Raw genomic sequence first — 19153 nt, forward strand, 5'->3', positions numbered from 1 at the left:
CGGCCGTCGAGTTTTGGAGGTACTATTGTCTTGGTGCCTGACACACACGCCACAGTGTGCTTCTGCGCCACGGCTTGGTCGATGACTCGCGTGGATAGGACGGATGCTGATGCATGGGCCATGTGGACGGCTTGGCTTGTGTGGCTGGGTTGGATGGGTTGGATGTGTGGGTTGGATGGGTTGGATGTGTGGCTTGGCTGCGTTGTGTGGCTTGGCTGGGTTGGCTGGGTTGGACACGTCGCGGCGTAGTCTCTGATAAGAAATTGTAGCGAGGTATGAGGTGAGCGTCTGAGCGTCTGAGCGTCGGGTGAGTCGTCAGTCGTCAGTCGGGTGAGAGGCTGGTGACAGGACCCGTCGTGATGGTCAGTGCGGTGGCGCAGTCATTTAGCGACTATGGGCCATGGTCAGCAGCGTCTGGAAAAGGATGCAACAGCACAGTCCCCGTCCTCCGTGTTGCCTAGCATGCAAGAGAAGCGACAATAAGCCATAAGCCACCAACAGATCTAGGTCGCGGATCGGGAGCACCCATCCCACACTGCGGCGTTCTCGAAGGCGTCCAAGCGTCCAACCTTGCATTATCAAAGGCATAGTGCATCGCACACTTATTACAAATTCCAGCGTTCCCAACGCCACATCGCACTAGTACACAGTGGTCATGGGCCAAAGCCGTCAAAGGCACTGCTCCCATATCTCAAGCTTCCGCTGCGCGGCTGCGAGATCCTGCACCACGGCATGGCGCCGTGCGGTCCGGTCCGGTCCAAAGTGCCCGTCTGCACCGCCGGCCACTCATGTGACCAACTGCAACGTGTCGACGGGCGTGGACAGCGCCGACGCCGTCCCTGCGCCGCAAAAAAAAATCCTCGGCGCCTTACGCCTACTTGGCCAATATTGCGGCCATCTCGCGCTCGTCGGCCGCGTCAATGCCAAGCGCGCGCGCCTTGAGGCGCAGATTACGGTCAAAGGTGACGAGCAAGACTTGGGTCGGCGCGCCTTCCACCGGCCGCGCCTGGCCCAGAAGACCGCTACGGTCGACAAAGTGGTTGCGCTGGAAGGCAGCGACGTTGAGGATCATGTCGTCCATTGTGCGCGCCGTGTCACGCGAATGCAGGTCGAGCGTCTCGGCCCTGATGAGCAGGTCCGTCAGATAGTTGCCGCGCGACGTCTGGACCTTGAGGCAAAGCGCGTGCGTCCGGATCCGCGCCTCGAGGTAAGCGACGGCCGCGGCCGCCTCGGTGCCCAGAGGAGGGGGGCTCTTTGAGAGCCCGTCCAGCTCGGTCACCACTGGAAGCGGTACTACGACCGACCACTGACCGCCTTCGACAACCTTGGAGAAGTGGCCGAGCGCCGAAAGGAGCACGTTGGTGTCGAAAACCAGGATCGTATACCCCGGAACGACGTTGTGCGTGCTCCGAGTGAGTCGTGAGCGTGGGGCTTTGGAGCGTGCCGTCGGCACCTGCAAGATGTCGCGAAGGTGGCGGCGGCGGTCGCGCAGGATCGCGAGGTCTGGGTCCTCGTCCTCGTCCTCGGACTGGATGTCCTCTTCCGAGGCCGCCGACTGGGGCTGGCGCGCACGCCGCGCCGTCTCGCGAGCCTCCTCCTCCTCGCGCTCACGAGTCTTACGCGCCTCCTCGGCGTCGATGGCTGCCGCAAGGAAACCACGAATGACGACCTTGCCGTCCTCGAGCTCGAGCCCGTCCACGTTGGACACCAAGGTACCGGCCGCCCATGCAACACGACGGCGGCGGCGGTCGTTAACAGCAACGGGCCCGTCCGTTAGGTCTGCGCCATCGACCTCATCGACGACGCCCTCGGTAATGTCGATCGCCGCGTCAAAGTTCGCCAGCAGAACATCCATCTCGCTGTTGAAGCGCTCGCCCACGCGCGGAATAGCTGGGCCACCGTTCGAGCTGCGAGAGTTCGATTTGGTCTTCCAGAATCCACGTTCAAATACGCGTCGACCGACCCACTCCATGCCACGGATCACCCAGTCCTCGGGCAACGGGACGCCGTTCACCAGACGAGTCTCTTCGGATACTTCTAGCCGAAGAGAGTTGACAATCTCGACCAGGCCGCGCCAAGGCACGTAGGTCGTTAACGCCGCTCCAGCCACAGGGTTGCGGAATATGGTCGCCAAGAATGTGAACATGATGGAGATGTACGGGTTGAGCACCTGGTGCAGTCCCTGCTGGCGGAAGGGACGGGCGAACGTGAACTCGAGGATGGCAAACGTGAGGTGCAGCGCGTTGGTGAAACTCGGCGGGGCGGGCGAGTCGGGACGGGAGATGGGCGGCGTCTGGGGTTGCTGGCCTTGGCCGTCATCGTCGTTATCCAATCCCTCGTCGTCAACCTCACCGTTCTCCTCCACCACACCGGCCTGGCGGCGGCGCGCAGCGCTCTCCTGCGCCCATCCTTTGCGGATGATGCCGTCCTCCGAGCCGTACTGCAGCATGGCGACAATGTTGACAACGCCCATAAACAGCCAGTCGACCTGCGTGACGCACGCCTTGCGGCTCACGCCGTCGAGGCTAGCGTCCTCCTCGAGTCGCTCCATGAATCGGCTCATGACGTGCTCAAAATCGTCGAGCTCGATGCGCGTGAACAGCATGCCGTGCAGGCGGACGAATAGGTCCATGGCCGTCGCCTCAGGCGTCGATCGTTGGAACTGGGCAGCCGAGTCGAAGAGCGTTAACACAGCTTCACGGGACGCCTTGAAAGGGTGTGACGCTGCAAGGCTCTTGGCAAAGTGGTACAGCGCGCGAGGCTCCTGTCCGCGCATGTCACGGCACAGGAGAGCAAGGTGGTTGTGCAGCCGCCCCTCACCGGGCTTCTCGGAGATGCCCATGGCGTACCAGTCGCGCGCCATCGTTCTCCATGTTTCCTTATCTGAAACGGTCCAGTTGTCGGCAACCTCCTGACCGATGCTGGCGGTTTCGAGCAGAGGCTCATCGTCGTCGTCGTCGATGCGTGCGTCTGTCGAGCGCTTAGGCCTCGGCGCCTCTGATTCCCTCGCGGCCACTGCCATTCGGTAGCGTGCGAGGTCGCCAAGTGCCTCAATCCATGCGGCGCGGAACGCGGCCATACCATTGTCCCCGAATAGCTCTGCATACGAGTGGTACGCGTCGTAGATGAAGTCGGTGAGGAGGTCGAGGGCAATAACACTCTTCTGCGATATCCACGCAAACCGCAGTCTCTCGAGAATGGCAAGATAACCAGTTTGCCATAGCCGGACAGGGATGTTGTGCCTGCCTGGTAACGGCCGTAAGTCACGTGGCGACTTGGGGTCAAGAGCGAGCTTGAGGAAGTTGGAGTGCAGGTTGGCGAGCTCCTTGTGCATGGAGATGAGCTCCGCCCACGCCATGCTCTCGTTGGACGCGCCGTTGGCCTGTGTCGCCTTCGGGTTGTCCATTAACACGGTAATGCCAGCTTCTGGATCCTTCTGCATCTTTCGATGCATGTCGATGAGCGTCTGCTCCAATGCGCCGATCTCTTTGTAGGCGCTTCTCAGAAGTTCCTTGGCGCCAGAGTCAACTTGCCCCTGACCGCGCTCGCGGTCCTTCAAGCTGGCGCTTCCCTGGCTCCCGCTGCTTCCTCGACTGCGCGTGTCCGACTCCTTGCGCTGGCTCGTGTGAACGCTGCCTTGTTCGCTGCGATGGCGGCGACGACGCTCACGCTCACGCGCGAGGTCGGCCTCCTCCTCCGGCGAGCGCACCTTTGCCGAAGTGCGACGCAATATTGAGGGGCGCTCTGGTACCGAGAGCGTGTCCTGCGGCACGGGTGGCGGTGGTACAATGGGTGCGTTGAAGGTCACGGGGTCATGGACAGCAGGATCGAACAGCTTGTGCGTCGATGGACCTGGGTCATCGTGGTGGCGGACTGCGCGGGCGTCATCGGCTGCTGGTCGCCTGGGTGCAGTTGGGATTGAAGGGGCATCGGGGTCGAAGAGAGCCCTCCGAGACGAGGACACAATATCGCGCCGTTCTTTGTGGGATTGCTTGGGGGACGATACAGGGATCGGTGGCGGTGCGGTGGTCGAGACTTCGCGGTAGGGCCGGACGGGAGAGCGGGGTATTACGTGGGATTTGGACGGATCGTACAGCTGGCGCGATGTGTGCGCCACAAGCCCGCGGTCAAAGTCGTTTACCTTCTGTCGGCGTCCATCGTCACGCGTGCGGGGTCTGCTGTTAGAGTGTTTCATCGTGCACACGCACCTCGATGAGGACGAGCTGTGGTGTGGTGGTGGAGGTAGTGGTGGCGGCGGCGGCTCACGCCGGTGGGTATGTGTGTTGCGTTGGCTGCTAGTCGAGCCTTGGCGCACGCGCTGGGTGGGTGGCGGGGCTTGCTGGCGCTGGAGTGCGACGATCCTGTTCGTGATCTCGTCGGTCTCGCTGTAGCCCCTGGTGATGCGGGATGGTGGCGCCACCGGGCGATAGAGCGCAGGATCGATAGGCTGTGGGCTCGCCGTCATACGAGCTCGGGGTTCCATGAAATGCAGAGGGGCTGCGGAACACCTTTTATGACCGTTTCATGGCCGACAGTGGGTGGATGAAATGTAGGTGGGCTGTGGGTGGTGGTGGATGCTCGTGTGAGGTGATGCAATGATGGCAGGAAGAGTGGTGGGTGGTGGGTGGTGGGTGATGTGGGGATGGAGGGTAAGGGATGAGTCGTGATGAGATGAGATGAGAGGAGAGCAGTGAGAGATGTCGAGAAACAGGCGGACTGAAGGCACGAGCCACAGCGAGCGTTGCGCTTGAATTAATGTCGAGTTGAGTTGAAGTAGTAGGTTGTGAATGATTGATGAGTTTGAGTTAAAACACTTGGGCCGTCCAAGATGTCGTGAGACAGCAGTTGATCTCGCAGTTGACCACTGACTGCGCAGCCTCCCACCGCAGCACGGTCCAGGCTCTGTTCATACTAACACTCCAATTAGGAACTCCACGTGGCAATTTCAATTGATTACAATTCCAACTGTGTATGGTTATGCATACTACGTCATACGGTGAAACTGCCCACCATGTGGTGATGGGGGCAAATCAATGAGCCGGTATAAGCTTTGGCTGTCTGCGGAATCGACCGCCGCAGCTCGTCTTTCCCAGGAAACCGCCTGCGATTCAGAAATCGTCATCAGCTGGTTCCAACAAGTCTGGTAGAACAAGCACTATGATCACGAGCACGCAGGGTACAATCCCGTGCATGGTATACAACGGGCAGTCAACAGTACTAGGAAATGTACACCTTGCGCAAGCGCGAGAACGCGCACGTCTCTCCTGTACGTGGGCAAGTCACAACGTCAAAGTTGTTCTTTGCCATCTCGGTCAGTGAGCGGCTCGAGTACACTGAGCCGTTGGGGAACGCCATCGGCTCGTTGTTCGAGTCCATGACGTCGCCGCTGATGGCACACACGAGCGTTGAGTTGACGTGGTGAGCCATCGGAACCTCCTTGGCTAGGACCCGCATGTCCTCGGCACACGTAGGGCAGTCGACGTTGGCCATGTGCGCGGGCACAGGGTGCTCGTCCTCGTCCATCTCGGGAACTGGGACCTGGGCCGCGCGACTTCGGCTCTCCTCAAGGAACGAGCGGATCCTCTCGATAGGTGCGCCAGTAAGCTCAGCGGCTGAGGGAACGATGAGGTGTGGCTGGGCGTGGGCTGGTGCGCGATCCTCCTTGGGCGTAGTCGGTGGTGACGATGGTGCGCACGCTGGCAGGCGAAGGGAGGAGAGGCCTGCCGAGAGCGAGAGAGCTAGTAGCGACTGCGACGGCAGAGCGTAAATGCCCAGGAATGTGTCACGGAACTCATTCCGGACCTTGTTCCATCGCGACGCGTCGTAGAGTTTCTGTCGTCAGCTTGCCAATCGAAAGCCGTGAGCTTACCCGGTACGCCTGTACACCAGTGGTCTCGCCGAACGCGAGCAGCGTCATGCTGCTCTGCAACTGGGCCATGTGTGTGGCGGCCCACGGCGCGAGGTTCTTGCGCGCATAGGCGATGGCGTCCGTCGTTGCGCGCTGGCGACACAGCTCGATGAACTCTTGCGTGCGCAGCGTGAACTCGAGGTCGGACTGGTATGAGCGCCACCCTCTTACGGGTTCATATCAGATGGCACTATCTCCTCTTCAGAAGACAACCCAACTCACACCCTGCTTCTTGAGCGTCCCGCGGTTCTCGCCGCACCAAGCGAGCGCCTCGGCCACAGAGTGCCTCTCAAGAAGCGCCGTCTCGATACGGATAAGCTCGGCAAACAGCTTGATGTCGACGAGGGACTGGTGTCAGCTCAATGACTCCTTTTGAGCTCACCTCGATGCCCTGTGTCGCGGCGAGAGTCTTGGCCGTCTTCATCCGCCCCGTTCGTAGCAGATGCTCGACAATGTACCTGTCGACGGTGCGGTCGCCCGGTGCACGCTTGTCGAGTTCGGCGCCAACCGAGCTAGTTGACTTCTTCTCAAAGTGCTCGGCCACGACCGCCTTTGCTCTCGCTTTTGCCTTTGCCAACTCGCGCTCTTCCGCGTCACCAGCGTCGTCTTCCATTTCCATGGCTTCGTCCTCCTCTGCCTTGTCGTCCTTGTCATCCTTGTCATTCTCGTCCTTGTCAGTCTTGCCACTCAACAGCGCGAGATCCCTTGTCCACTCTGCTTCCTTCTCCTTGGCGCGTGCGTGCACTGATGCCAAGAGTACCCCGTCAATGTGTCGGAGGCGCTCGCGGAGCATTGCGGCACCCGGTGCGTCAGGCGCTGGTTGCAGATCATCGAGCTTGCGCTTGAGGCCGCGGAAGCGCTCGCTGCATGTGTCGAGGCGGGTTAGGACCACATCCTGGTCTGCATCGGTGTGGGTGAGGTTCTTGAGAAGATTGGAAAGTTGGGTCTGGCGTCAGGGGGGGGGTTGTTAGCCAGGGCGAAAGGGGCGGCTGGAGGGATGTGGGCGTGGTGGGCGGCGCAAAGCGGAGGATGGTAAAGGGCTGACAGGCCAGCGGGCCAGTGTCGGTGGACGAGCGAGCGTGCACTCGTCCAGCCTCCATTTGCGGCACTACGCACGCGGGAAGCATGTTCCCATCCTCCTACGGCACACACCATGTCCACCATGAAAACCGAGACCCAACCTGGTGATTCCGACTGTGTGGCTGGGATATGCGGTTCCCAACGGACTCGGAGAGACCAAGGGCGGCAACCAAGCATGGTACGCAAGGACTCACCTGCACGATAGTAAACTCCTTCTCGACCTGCCTCTGGGCACTGCGATGACTACGACGGAGTAGCTCGTATGGGGTCTAGTGTCAGCCCCGCATCGGAAACGGGTGGCGGGTGGCGGATGGCGTGACGCGCCCCAAGAGGATGGCAGACAATAGCAGACTCACGCGCACGAGGGGCTCCTCGAGCAGTAGCGGGCCGTGGATGCCTGTAGGTGGGGCCATGATTGAGAGGTAATGTGTATGAGTGGTGAGTGGCAACGGTGATGGTGGTATGGTGGCTTAGGGGCCGGTGGAGGTCGGTCACGTGCTGGCTCGTCTCATCGCGATCATGGTGTGGAGATGCAACAGTGATGCGATGCATGCCCTGGCTATATCCAACCCAGCACTTGTGCTTGGCAGGAGATCCATCTCGCTCAGTGCCAGATCTAGCCACTGCAGCGCGAGAGTGTCGAGAGACGCGTAAGAGTTTCGGGCCGCGTCGCGCCTGTCGCTGGTACACGAGCTGCCGCAACTCTCGCTCTCTTCGACATTCTGGTCTTCACATCCTACTAGTACTTGAATAGCCCATATGACCCGGTCGTCATCCCAAGACCCCGTACTCAGTGTACATTGTAGAGATGGAAGATGACCGAGCTAACCCGACCTCTCGGCGAATTAGATTCCGCCTGACGTCAACAGTTGCAGCCAGTCTTCAGCAGGAATATCATTCTCTCACCTTCTACTTCTACTTCTACTTCATACTGAAATCAGCAACCATGAGCGACTCGGACCCTATCAAGAACCGCACGCTGAAGTCGAACATGTTCGAGATGGACGTGGTCAAGGACGCGTTGCAGCGTCGGATCGAAGCTGGTGAGTTCGCGGAGGCGAAAAGGTGGAGGGGAGGAGGTGGGAAAGAGGAGAAGAGGGAAGGGGGAAGGGGGGGGGGGGTGAAGGGAGTGAGAGGAAGGGAAGGAATGGGAGCAAGGTCATACACCGTGGTAAAGACAGACAAGTCATGGTACAGCGTGCCGCTGTTACAAGCTGGCGACAAGCCCTCCCATCCTCCGCTGTTTGCCATTGCTAACCCTTTCCTCACCGCTGACACCAGGTGACATCACCCGCGAAGACGTCGAAACGCTCCGCAAGAGCTACACCTGGGTATCGGTGTGTACTGCGGTGGGCATGCTCTCCGGTCTGCCAATGTACATTGCGATGGGGCGGCGTGTGCCTCGCCTCTCGTTTCCATTCAAGCTCTTCTGTGCGAGTGGGACGAGTATGATGGGCACCTTTTTGGGCTTTACGGTTGGTGGAGCGGCAGCGAGCTGGGAGGTGCATCGGAAGATGAAGGATACGAAACGGTGAGTGTGGGGGAAGAAGGAGGAGAGGATGGACAAGACAACGGGACGGAGAGGAGACAAGGCCCAAAGGCCATTGAAGGGAGGCCAGCGCCAGCCGTCTGACGCCGCCTGACCTGCACCCGCTGACCTTAGTAAACTCATGGTGTTCGAGGAAATCGCGGTCGATGCGCGCCGCGCAATCGCCGAGCACCGCATGGGCATCCCGCACGGCACGCTGATCAGCCACCGTGCCGGCGTCCCTGCAAACGACACGTTCACGCCGCCAGGCGAGCTGCTTGAGCCGCCTGATGACGTGAAGCGCGCCGTTATGTCAGAGATGGAGCGCCGTGCCAGCGCTGGTGCCGATGCGCCCAAGGACGACGACGAGCTGGCGCGCAAGCAGCGCGAGTTTGACGACATGCTCGACCGCGAGCGCAAGGGCGGATCTGAGAAGAGGTGGTGATGCACATGTAAAGGCATTATGGCAGTAACATACTCTATGAAGGACAGTCGAAAGATCCCCCGTGACGGACCTACTTCTCAGTCTCCTTGTCCTTCTCGGGCTCCTCAACGACAGGGACAGGAGACGAACGGCGGCTCTTCTCCTTCTTCCCCTTCTTCTTACCTGCGGCCGCGGCGACGAGGCGCTCGAGTTCGCGCCGCTCCTCGGCGTCCTCGTCGTCCTCAACTGCCTTGAAGATGTTTCCGATCGCCATGATGGCTTTGGCGCGGCGCAGCGCCAAGTCCTTGCTGATCCCAGGCTCGTTCAGAACGGCGTCGACGACGGGCCCAAGGATAGTGATGACCTCAATACGGGTTGCGCGCCAGGTGGTGAGCAGCATCTTGGCACTCAGGTCCTCTGCAAGTGCGGCAATCTCCTCTTGCGTCGCAGTGCCCTTGGCCTCGAGGCGCTCCATCTCCTGCATGGCCGCCTGGACGTTGAGTGCGCTCGACAGCATGCCGAAGCTCTCCTTGACAAAGCCGCCCTTCTCCTTGAGACGCCCGAAGAAGGCGCCGCCAAAGAACTTCTTGCTCTTGACAAAGTTGCTCGCGCGCGTGATGTACACCGTACCGATGGTGTGGAGAAGCTCGACACCAAACGACTCGAGCTTGAGGTCCTCGGCCTCGGTGCGTATCCTCTCCTCAAAGGCCTTGGTCTCCGGATCGTTGGCCTCGCCCGGGTGCTTGGCATCGACGTACGGCCGGATGCGAGTGAGGAGCTTGGTCGTGAGATCCTTGATACTGGAATCAGACGTGGCGACAGGGGTTACTCACCGGATCTCGCGCCGGTTCTGGTTCTCCTGCTCCAGTGCCTCGAGCTTGGTCTTCTGCTCGGGCGTGAGTTTGGCCTTTCCTGCGTCCTTCTTCTTGTGGAGGTCCGTGGCAGAAGCTGAAGCTGGCGTGCCAACAGCAGAGCCGGTGGAGGTCTCGGCAGTCTTGTCCTCAGCCTGGGTCTCGCCCTTGGCCTCAGCCTTAACATCAGGTGTTGCCTCAGACCCAACAAACGAGGCCTTGGTTGGCGACGCAGGCTTGGCAGGCGATGCCGCGCCGTCCTTGGTCGGCGAAGCGGATCCCGTCTTGGTAGGTGAAGCGGGCCTGCCCTCCTCGGGCGCGTTCTTGGCGGCCTCCATCTCGGCACGCTCCTCGGGAGTCATGACCACATCCATGGTGCTCGTAAAGTCCTTGACGAGGGCAATCTCGCCAATGTAGTTGACAAACGCCTCGCCGCCAAAGAGCTTTGAGAAGATGGCCTCGGGGTCCTCCATTCCGCTCTCTGGCGCGTTCATGGCCACGCGCCCGACCTTGTCATAGAAAGCACGCTGGTCGGGGTCACTCAGGATCTGGTACGCTTCGCCAATTTCCTTGAACTTGGCTTCCGCCTCGGGAGAGGGGTTCTTGTCAGGGTGCCACTGGGGTTAGCGCACGGGCGCGTAGCCGAGGTAGTGGGAGCGGTGGAGAGGGGAGGGGGGGAGGGGAAGGGGAGTGGGAGTGGTGGAGAGAGGATGGGGGAGGGGGAGGGAGAGGGGGGGAAGGAGGGGGGAATGGGGGGGGAGGAGGGGGAGGGGGAGGGGGAGGGGGAGGGGGAGGGGGAGGGGGAGGGGGAGGGGGAGGGGGAGGGGGAGGGGGAGGGGGAGGGGGAGGGGGAGAGGGAGGGGGAGGGGGAGGGGGAGGGGGAGGGGGAGGGGGAGGGGGAGGGGGAGGGGGAGGGGGAGGGGGAGGGGGAGGGGGAGGGGGAGAGGGAGGGGGAGGGGGAGAGGGAAGAGAGGGAGAGAGAGGGGGGAGGTGACGAAGCGGAGAACAGAGACGCGAGGACATTGATGCGATGAGGGCCGCATGAGCTGACGAGAGGAAGAGCAATGTGGGTGGCAACGCACCTTGATTGCGAGCTTGCGGTACGCCTTCTTGAGCCTGTTGTCAGCTCCCTCTTCCCCGCACCGTACTCGATATCAGTAGCATCAACCTTGACGTCAAGGATGTCGTACAGTTCCGTGTCCTTTGGTGGCATGTTGGTTGACGGGTTTGAGATGATGATGAGATTGAGAAATCGCTGAAAACAAAATCCAAGCTGTTCAAGCTGTGTTGGATACCACAAAGCCACAGGGGGTTTTAGGGGGGTGCTTGTGCTTGCGCAGCATTGACGCGTCAACTGTTTAACTGGAATTTAAACAGGGCCACGTGGTTCCTAATAGGCGGGTGGATTGTATTGCTTGTAAACTACAGTGTAAACATGTCTCATCTGGGTTTCTCTCGCACCATTTGAATCCAACATGAAAAAGAGATGGTATTGCAGTGGCTGAGACACCGGCAGACATCCTAACAAAAGTGAATGGCACGAGCGAGCGTTGGGCACGAGCATGAGCACTTTACTATTCAGCCCTAAACCCCCGACATGGGCCGGATCGCGGATCCGCCGACACATCCGTGTTTCGTACTGTACTTTTAGTCCATCACATTGCAAACATTTGACATCGCAGTCGTCCACTTTTACACCTAAGCAAGGTAGAGACGGTACACCTCGGTGGCGGCCACGTAGATGGTGGGGAAGATGAGGCCAGCAAGGCCGAGGTTCCCGACGCGACCGAGACCGCCGTTGCGCTTGGCCGGGATGCCAGTCGAGTAGTTGATCTGGTGTTAGTCTTGTTCAACCCTCTCTGCTTCTCTTCCACCTCAACCTCACCAACACTCACAGTGTAGCTGAACCGGCTAAGCACCCAAACGAGGACGCTTCCAGTCGCCAGCTGGGGGTGGAAGCAACCGAGGAAGGCGTACAAGGAAAGAATGGTAGGGAGGTACTCGAGAGTGTTGGCATGCGCCCGCTGCGCGCAGTTGAACACGTTCTTCTTAGGGTCGGCCTTGGCCTCCTCGGCCGTAGCGTAGAGGGTGGGGTATTTGACTGTCGTCAGAACGAGCTCAGCGAGGGAGAGAGAAGAACCCACCGCCAGCCTCCTTGCGCTTGCCGACCACATTGGTGATCTGGAACACATTGAGGAAGAGGAGGGCGACGACGCCCACCCCCATGACGGGGAAGGTCGCGGGGAGGGTGAAGGGCGTGTTGGGGATAGACATGGCGTGAGGTTGGTGGTTGCAAGGAAATAGAAGGGTGGGCTTGGTAGACTTTGTGAGAACGGGGGAGGCTTTATGCTCCGGCTATAGCAAATGACATCGTGACCGCGTGGCCGACGGCCATCGGCTTGGGTAGTCGGACTGTGCAATTTCAATGTCAACGTGTCAACGCTTGCGCGGCCTCGTTTGTAGACGAGGACGACTACATTCGCTGTTCTACTTTGGCGGTCGACTGTCCACTTGTGACGTTACTATCTTTGCTCCTCATTTTAGATCACGGCAGTACGGCAGGAAAACAAGTACGGCGATGGCTGGAATGTTTTACCAGAACGCGGCCATGACCGGTTCTTGGCGTATCCGGCCCAAGGTGGAGGTTGTCCACCAACCCACCAAAACTCACAAAGACGGACACGTCCTGTCTACGCGGGTGCGGCAACCTTGTTTGGGTTGGGGTTTGTACGTGGCGGAAGCCACTGTTCATGGTCCATACACTTCAGGCTTGTTGGTGCAGACAGATCTGCAGACGGGCGGCTTGCATTGCCTGGCTGATTCACCGCATCAGTAGCTGCAATTAGATTGGAGCAACTGGGAGTAACATGGCGCAGGATAAACCAGAGCTGTTGGCGCCTGTGGCCTGTGGCCTCTGGTGATTCACAAATGCATGACCATCCAACTGGGATACATGAAACATAAACATCACTCGTACATCGGACGCAGAGGGGAGGGTACCTTGGCTGATGTCAGCTCAGTTTTCGGGGTAACTCACGGGTGTAGGCGCGGTATGGGGCCTCGGGGATAGATACCAGGCGGAGCTTGGACAACGGCAACGCCTTGGGTTCCATGCTCTTCGTGCGCTGATGTCAGCAAACTTGCCTTATCTGGCTCTTCGTCCTCGATTTGGCCCGCGCCCACACGCTCGCCTACCTTCTGGAACACGACTTCGTCGGCAAAGTCGACACAGTGCTCGGCCTCGCTCTCCCGTCGTCCAGCCTTGAGACTGTTCACGACCCACCGCAGGCCGACTACATGTGGTCGTCGTTCAGAGTCCAACCGGCGCCAGAAGGCGGCCGTGTTTGGCCGACCGCTCTTGTAGATGAAGTGCGTGCAGTTTTCGGTTGGGCGAGACAGGACCTGTTGTCAGATAGATTGGCCAAATACTCACCCTCGCCCCGCCGTTGCGCAGCATCTCGATGAAGCTGGATCCGACGTCGGCACCGTCCTCGTTTCGCACGTCGACGTATGCTGTCACGCCCCGGAAAAGCTTGCTCTCTGTATTCATGAGGCGCTCGAGGCGGCCCTTTTCCTTGGATGCGTCAGTGGGCCGTGCATTGAGGTTACCAACGGGCGCGAGGGGAGGTCTGGAGGACAGGTTGCGGGGGCGGGGAGTTGATCCCACGGCAGGTAGAGGAGTTGAGGTGACTGTTGGTGTTGGGGGGCGAGTGCGTGGACGGAGAGTGTCGGTCTCGCGGGCTCGGGAGGGGATGCGGAGGTTGGCGAGGGCGGCGTTCAGAGCCGAGAGGTTGCGTGCAGTGTCATCGTAACCCTCGCGGCGGGAGGGCATGCTGAGGCTCTCACGCTTGGGCAGCATATCGGGTCGGACGGCAGGGCGGACCGGCTCTGATGCGCGAGCAGAAGGCCGCGTTGGTGCTGAAGCTGTTCGGCCGGGCGTGGGCTCGGAGACAGAAGGATGGGAGGTGCTTGGCTCGTCCACCTCCATTGATTCAGTAATGACAGGCTTGACCATTGGGTTGGACACGGCGCGGTTAGTCGGGCGGGCAGTTGGCCCCGAACCTAATGATGACGGGTAAGACGGCTGGCGGCGAGCAGGAGCGGTGGTGGAGCGAGTTGACGGTCGGCGAAGCGGGATGGCAGTCTTGCGAGGGGCAGGAGCTAAGCACTTGGCTTCATCCATATCCCCAGCCACTGGAGCGGGAGCACCATCTGGACGCTTGGCAGACTTGAGTAGTGATGCTGCGGTGTTGTCGCCCACGCGCCCACCGAACGGCACCGGCACTGTGAAACGGGGAGTGGTTGGAGGACGCGGAAGCCGGCTGTTGGGATGCTTGAGAGCTAGGGGAGTGGGGCGGGGGAGGGGTGCGATTCTGCGCTCGACCGCCACTGTGCTAGGCAGCGTGAGGGCCGGCCTTGACGGCTGGGGTGTGAAGAAAGTCGTGAGTGAAGTCTGGCGAGGGCGCGCGTGTTCCCCGACCACCAACCGCGGGGCCTTGAACGTGTCGTGAGGCGAACGGGGCGAGCGAGGCCGCTTCGGTGTTCCTAATCCTAGCCCAAGGTGTCCCTGGGCGACTGTGCGGATCGCCAGTCGAGGCGGTGTTGGTGGACGGGGACTCACGCGCGCCATCTTGGCGTCGTCGTCTGGGTCGGAGCGGAGGAGCAAGCGCGCAGGCGTGGGTGGGCGGGTAGGTGTCCGTCCTGGTGTGGTGTGGTTGGGGTTACGCGCTGTGGCGATGTGCTTGGGAGTGCGGGTCGTATGGGGCGAGCAATACCCAGGTGTTGGTGGATGCGAGCGCGGTGTTTGGCCGTGTGTCCCTGCACTCAGTCGGCGCAAGGGAGTTGGTGTGGACATGACTGCTTCGCGGTCGTGCGTCTTGCGGGGGGTAGACTGGGACATTGAGAGAGCTTGAGGTGACAAGGCGGGGGCGAAGGAGGCTGATGGAAAGGACACTGTTTGTGATGATATGGGCGCATTGTTGCGGGATGGCGTCGGGGCCGGGTTCTGTGATGAGGGGAGCTGGGGTGGGGGAAAGAGACCGCTGGAAGATGTTTGGGTTGTGGACAAGAGAGGTGGCGGAGGAAGCTTTGATTGCAATGGCGGCATATCCTGTGTGGACGTTCCCTCACCCGAGTGCCGCTTGCGCTCCCGTCCCCCACAGCCCTCGCTCTTGCGCTTGCCACGCATGTACGGGCCTTCTTCTTCTTCGACAGGACGAAGGCGTGCAGGTTCTGGTATTCGACTGCGTTGCGCCTGTGCAGCATCAACGGAACGGCGGGAACGGGTACGTGCCGCCACGGGCGCGGTTGGGGAGAGGGACATGTTTGGCGGCGAAAACAAGTCAGTCGCGTAGCCACCCACTTTCAGAGCGGCTGGAGACGCGCCGAAAGACAAGTCGAGATAGGTGAAGAAGGAGGTTATCCGTGCATGAGGCGCGGATGCGTGTGGACAAGGACACGATGGTGGGTAGGTGATGGGATGGATGATGGAGAGATGAAGATGATCCACAACATTAACAGTCAGGTTGCTTATGTCGTCGTGCAATTTGATCCCGCTCGTCACGCCTCATGCCTCACTCATCGTCACATATATCAACTATCGCACTGTCTATTGCTTCTCATCTCATCCACATCCACCAAATCCACCAGCAGAAAAAAAAAGCACTGTATACATTCGCCCCCAGGACTCTTGTATTTATATATGAAAGTCGGCCGCCAGCACAGCTAGGCGACCAAGGCACGGGTCGACAACACGACATAGACGGGCGAGATCTACTCGAGATATCCGTCACGGTCCACAGCCGAGCCAGCCAGCTGACCGAGTCAGCTGCTTAGTGGAGGCGAGAGCCGCGGCGGCGGCGACGGCCACTGCACTTCTTGCTGCCGCCGGATGCCTTGGAGCCAGTGGGGGCGGGGGAGGCAGCGGCCGAGGCGGAAGCGCCGTGGGTGGTGAACACGGCCGGGGTCGAGGCGCCCACCGCAGAGCCAGATGGGGCAATCTCCCCGTCGTTGTGGGCGACCAGGTTGTTGCCACCGCCAGGAATCTGAACCGGGCTGCTAGCAGGAGCCGAAGGAGAGGCCGACGCCGAACCCGAAGCAGGAGTCGAGCCCGAAGCGTCACCCGAAGGCAAGGGGCTACCCGCCGCGTTCTGCGCGCCAGGCGAACCCGAGGCAGCCAGGTCAGTGGGAGCAGCTGGCGTAGTGTCGTTGCCGGCGCTTGGCGAGCCAGCAGTGGGAGTTGCCACGGGGAGCGATGCGTTGCCGGCAGACGGGGTGATGGTGCCTCCAGGAGAGACAGCATTCGTCATGAGGCCACCGCGGTTCGCGAGAATGGTAGGGACGCCCGAGGGGACCTGGAGAACATCCCATTCGTTCTGACCGACGACGGAGGCAGGCTGAAGGCCCGTGAACGCGGAGGTGTCCTGCATGCCCATAACGTCGGAGTGCTTGTTTTGAGCAGTAGCCATGTTGAGGTTGTCGGCTACGTCCTGGGCACTTCCCTTCTGGACCATGGCACCGTTCACAAACTTGAAAAAGCGGCCCACGGATTGGGACTCGCCCCAGGCGGAGATCTTGCCATTCTTGCCGGGGACCTTGGTGAACAAGGACCAGTCAACCTCAGCACGAGGGTCCATCTCGACAGCGAGGGGCATGGTCTGCTCGATGATTCCCTCAGAGTAGAAACCGTTGGGCTGAGTGAAGCCGGGGTCAGGCTTCCGCCAAGGGCAGTCCGTGGGCTTTTCGTCACCGGCATCGGCTGGCCACTCAGGGTTGCAGCCTGGCAGGTACTGGAGGGGCTCCTGGAAGCCGTTCTGCTCCGCGGGGATCATACCCTGCAGGCGGCAATTGTTCCTAGTCAAGTCGTCGGTACCTCCGGCAGCCAAGGCTGGGCAGCTCCCGACATTCTCCCCAGCATTACCGCAGTTCTTGATCGCAGACGCAAGGACATCGGGCTTCCAACCGTTGACAAAGTCGGCGTGGAACGAAGTGCCGAGAAGGTCGCCATTGGAGAAGATGTAGTGGTTGGAACGCGAGCCCCACTCGGCAACTTGGGCTTCGCTTGGGTAGTAGTTGGTCTCGACGAAGATGTTGGGGTACTGCAGTGTCAGCGACAAGATTTGTGTCCGTGGGACAAATCTGCAATACTCACGCGAATGGGGTGCGACTCTGGGCACTTTGGGGATTGGGAGGTCTGCCAGATTTCGCCACCGCCAGTCGCGATGGGCCAGGTAAGGTGAGAGAAGTGGTCGTCAGAGTCGAGCGACTGGTTGGCCCAGCCACACGAGGGGAACTCGATACCGGTACGTGGGCCACCGGGGAAGTTGGAGTAGGTGGTGGTGTTGGGCAGGTAGATCCCCCATTCCTGTCGGCCAAGGGCGGCAAAGTCCATCTTGACGCCGCGGACACTTTCCTGCTTCGGGTTGCGGTTCATGGAGTTGCCACTGACGATGCGCATGCCAGGAGGGAAGGGCGTGTACGCCGGGTCAACATTGTAGTAAATACGAGAATGGTGGGCCATGCCCTCGTAGGTACCGTCCTTGCGGATATAGTAAAGAGTGGGAACCCAATAACTCGACTTGTCATCCTGGACCTTTGCCGTAGTACATTGGGCTCGAAGTTGTTCCTCTGGGGTATTGAGCACATCGCGAATGTTGGAGGCGCCAAAAAGTGAGTGGACGTGACCACCAATTTCTCCAGGGTTGACAATTGGGTCGATACGCGCCACAGCGATGGTTCCGGCGGCAACTACGAACAGACCAGCCTCGACGGGGGTGACGAGGGAAAGGGCCGCGAGGGCGGCGTAGGCAACGCTGTAAAGCATGCTGTGTAAATGTATCCGGATAGATAGCGATGGGGATAAGGGTACACTCGGTGTGATTTGCGTCGACCAGCGAACGCAATGAGAGAGAGAGAGAGAGACCGCGAGGCGACAAAGGAGTGTGAAGCGGAGCGGGGACTTGACAGGTGTCGGATAGGCCGAAAGGTAGGCCGAGGTCGTAAAGTCGTGAAGAGTGAAGAGTGAAGAAAGAAGAGGTAAGAGGTAGGGGAGGGGATGAAGATGAAGGAGAAAGTGAAGAGGGGTTATAAAGGAGACGAGAGAGAGAGAGTGAGGGGAGGTAGGTGTTTGGTGGTCGCGAGGATCAAGTCGGTAGCATCGTCAAAGGCAACTTGAGGCTTCAGGGGTTGTACAATTTGTAGGGTCCAAGGAATCATCCAAAGGGACGCACAAGAGGGGTGACGCGACTTTGGGACTGTGTATTTCTCAGCATGTGGTTCTTGCTGTACTCGCCTCGCCCTCACCCTCACCGTCACCCTCGAGCTCGCGCTCCCGCTCCCTCCTCCTATGGTACTCTGGTTCTCTCCGCTCCATTCATCATCTGGCCCGACCCAAACTTAGTAATGCTCCTATCCTCATCCAATGAGCAGTACCCTTGGTTTGTTGCCGAAACAGAGTTGGTAGGGTGTCTTCTAACGAGACCAGGTCTCGTCCAGGTGTTACGACGAAACAGGCACCATTCCCCTTCCATCCAGGGTGGATATCAAGGGCGAGGGTGGGCCGGACGCGACTTGGCGTTCAGTGACCCTGAATGTACTGTTTCCATTACTGCCAGCTAGAAGATGCGTCACTGTGCCCCGCCTCGCGTTGCCCAAACCTCCTCCCCCCCCCCCCCCCCGAATGCCTCCCGCCGTATAGTTTTTCATCCAATGGCCAATTTGACGAATATGGTCACTGGTCGTTCTCCATCCAATGTTGAGGGCACCCCCAAACTCAACCACACACACACAAGTGCAGATCTGGAGGTGCAAAGCCGAAGAGTGGAACGTGCACAGTGTAGTTCTTCCCATGCACCGTTGAATCAAAAGTCAACGTCACCCCTTTTACACCGGCACATGGACTAATCTTGTCAGATAGATAGCCAGGGAAGAGGCAAGGGAAGAAACGCGTTGTTGCGCCACAGCCGGCACCTCACCCCGGGTGACTTTTGCTGTTTCCCTATTGTCCTAATACAGCAATCTGTGGCGTTTTTCCAAAACGGTGGTCAAGCAAAGTCTGCTCACAGTCTCATCCATTCACACTTGGGCAACTTTATTAAGATATTCTAGGCACTGACAAGGTAGGAACATACCACGCAACGGTTTCATGACTATTAGTGACCAGGACACATGTCACATGTGATTCTTGTTTGAATGGGCGGAAAGAAAGATTCAAATGCGAACGCTTCGACCGGCGGCTCAGGTCCAGGTGCATAGTAAGATCCGATCCACCCAACCAGTTGCCGTCATATTTTCTACATTGGGCGCAGCGATCCTGCCTAATCGGTAGCATGGTTGGTGCTCAAGCACGTGTGGCCGGCCGGGGT

General features: G+C 59.8%; 7 protein-coding genes across 7 annotated transcripts; 1 reads left to right on the forward strand and 6 right to left on the reverse strand.

Annotated features, from left to right (window-relative positions):
• Positions 1–874: 874 nt before the first annotated feature.
• Positions 875–4483, reverse strand: CcaverHIS019_0407650 (uncharacterized protein; the record flags this gene model as incomplete). Its single annotated transcript, XM_060600636.1, has 2 exons — positions 875–4175; positions 4209–4483. 2 exons carry the CDS (start codon positions 4481–4483, stop codon positions 875–877), a joined length of 3576 nt encoding a protein of 1191 aa, XP_060457210.1.
• A 734-nt stretch (positions 4484–5217) lies between these two features.
• FYV10 (uncharacterized protein) lies at positions 5218–7401 on the reverse strand (the record flags this gene model as incomplete). Its single annotated transcript, XM_060600637.1, has 6 exons — positions 5218–5832; positions 5870–6055; positions 6131–6256; positions 6291–6854; positions 7183–7257; positions 7345–7401. 6 exons carry the CDS (start codon positions 7399–7401, stop codon positions 5218–5220), a joined length of 1623 nt encoding a protein of 540 aa, XP_060457211.1.
• Positions 7402–7934: 533 nt separating this feature from the next.
• On the forward strand, positions 7935–8961 carry CcaverHIS019_0407670 (uncharacterized protein; the record flags this gene model as incomplete). Its single annotated transcript, XM_060600638.1, has 3 exons — positions 7935–8031; positions 8270–8519; positions 8652–8961. 3 exons carry the CDS (start codon positions 7935–7937, stop codon positions 8959–8961), a joined length of 657 nt encoding a protein of 218 aa, XP_060457212.1.
• A 70-nt stretch (positions 8962–9031) lies between these two features.
• CAJ1 (uncharacterized protein) lies at positions 9032–11004 on the reverse strand (the record flags this gene model as incomplete). Its single annotated transcript, XM_060600639.1, has 4 exons — positions 9032–9740; positions 9774–10408; positions 10874–10907; positions 10940–11004. 4 exons carry the CDS (start codon positions 11002–11004, stop codon positions 9032–9034), a joined length of 1443 nt encoding a protein of 480 aa, XP_060457213.1.
• Positions 11005–11489: 485 nt separating this feature from the next.
• CcaverHIS019_0407690 (uncharacterized protein) lies at positions 11490–12065 on the reverse strand (the record flags this gene model as incomplete). The annotated part of the gene is made up of 3 exons (XM_060600640.1): positions 11490–11624; positions 11687–11892; positions 11936–12065. 3 exons carry the CDS (start codon positions 12063–12065, stop codon positions 11490–11492), a joined length of 471 nt encoding a protein of 156 aa, XP_060457214.1.
• Positions 12066–12758: 693 nt separating this feature from the next.
• CcaverHIS019_0407700 (uncharacterized protein) lies at positions 12759–14691 on the reverse strand (the record flags this gene model as incomplete). The annotated part of the gene is made up of 5 exons (XM_060600641.1): positions 12759–12796; positions 12829–12916; positions 12987–13193; positions 13225–13365; positions 13405–14691. 5 exons carry the CDS (start codon positions 14689–14691, stop codon positions 12759–12761), a joined length of 1761 nt encoding a protein of 586 aa, XP_060457215.1.
• Positions 14692–15622: 931 nt separating this feature from the next.
• On the reverse strand, positions 15623–17613 carry CcaverHIS019_0407710 (uncharacterized protein; the record flags this gene model as incomplete). Its single annotated transcript, XM_060600642.1, has 2 exons — positions 15623–16888; positions 16942–17613. 2 exons carry the CDS (start codon positions 17611–17613, stop codon positions 15623–15625), a joined length of 1938 nt encoding a protein of 645 aa, XP_060457216.1.
• Between the last annotated feature and the right edge of the window lie 1540 nt (positions 17614–19153).

This window comes from Cutaneotrichosporon cavernicola (genome assembly GCF_030864355.1).
Source record: "Cutaneotrichosporon cavernicola HIS019 DNA, chromosome: 4".
Lineage (NCBI taxonomy): Eukaryota > Fungi > Basidiomycota > Tremellomycetes > Trichosporonales > Trichosporonaceae > Cutaneotrichosporon > Cutaneotrichosporon cavernicola.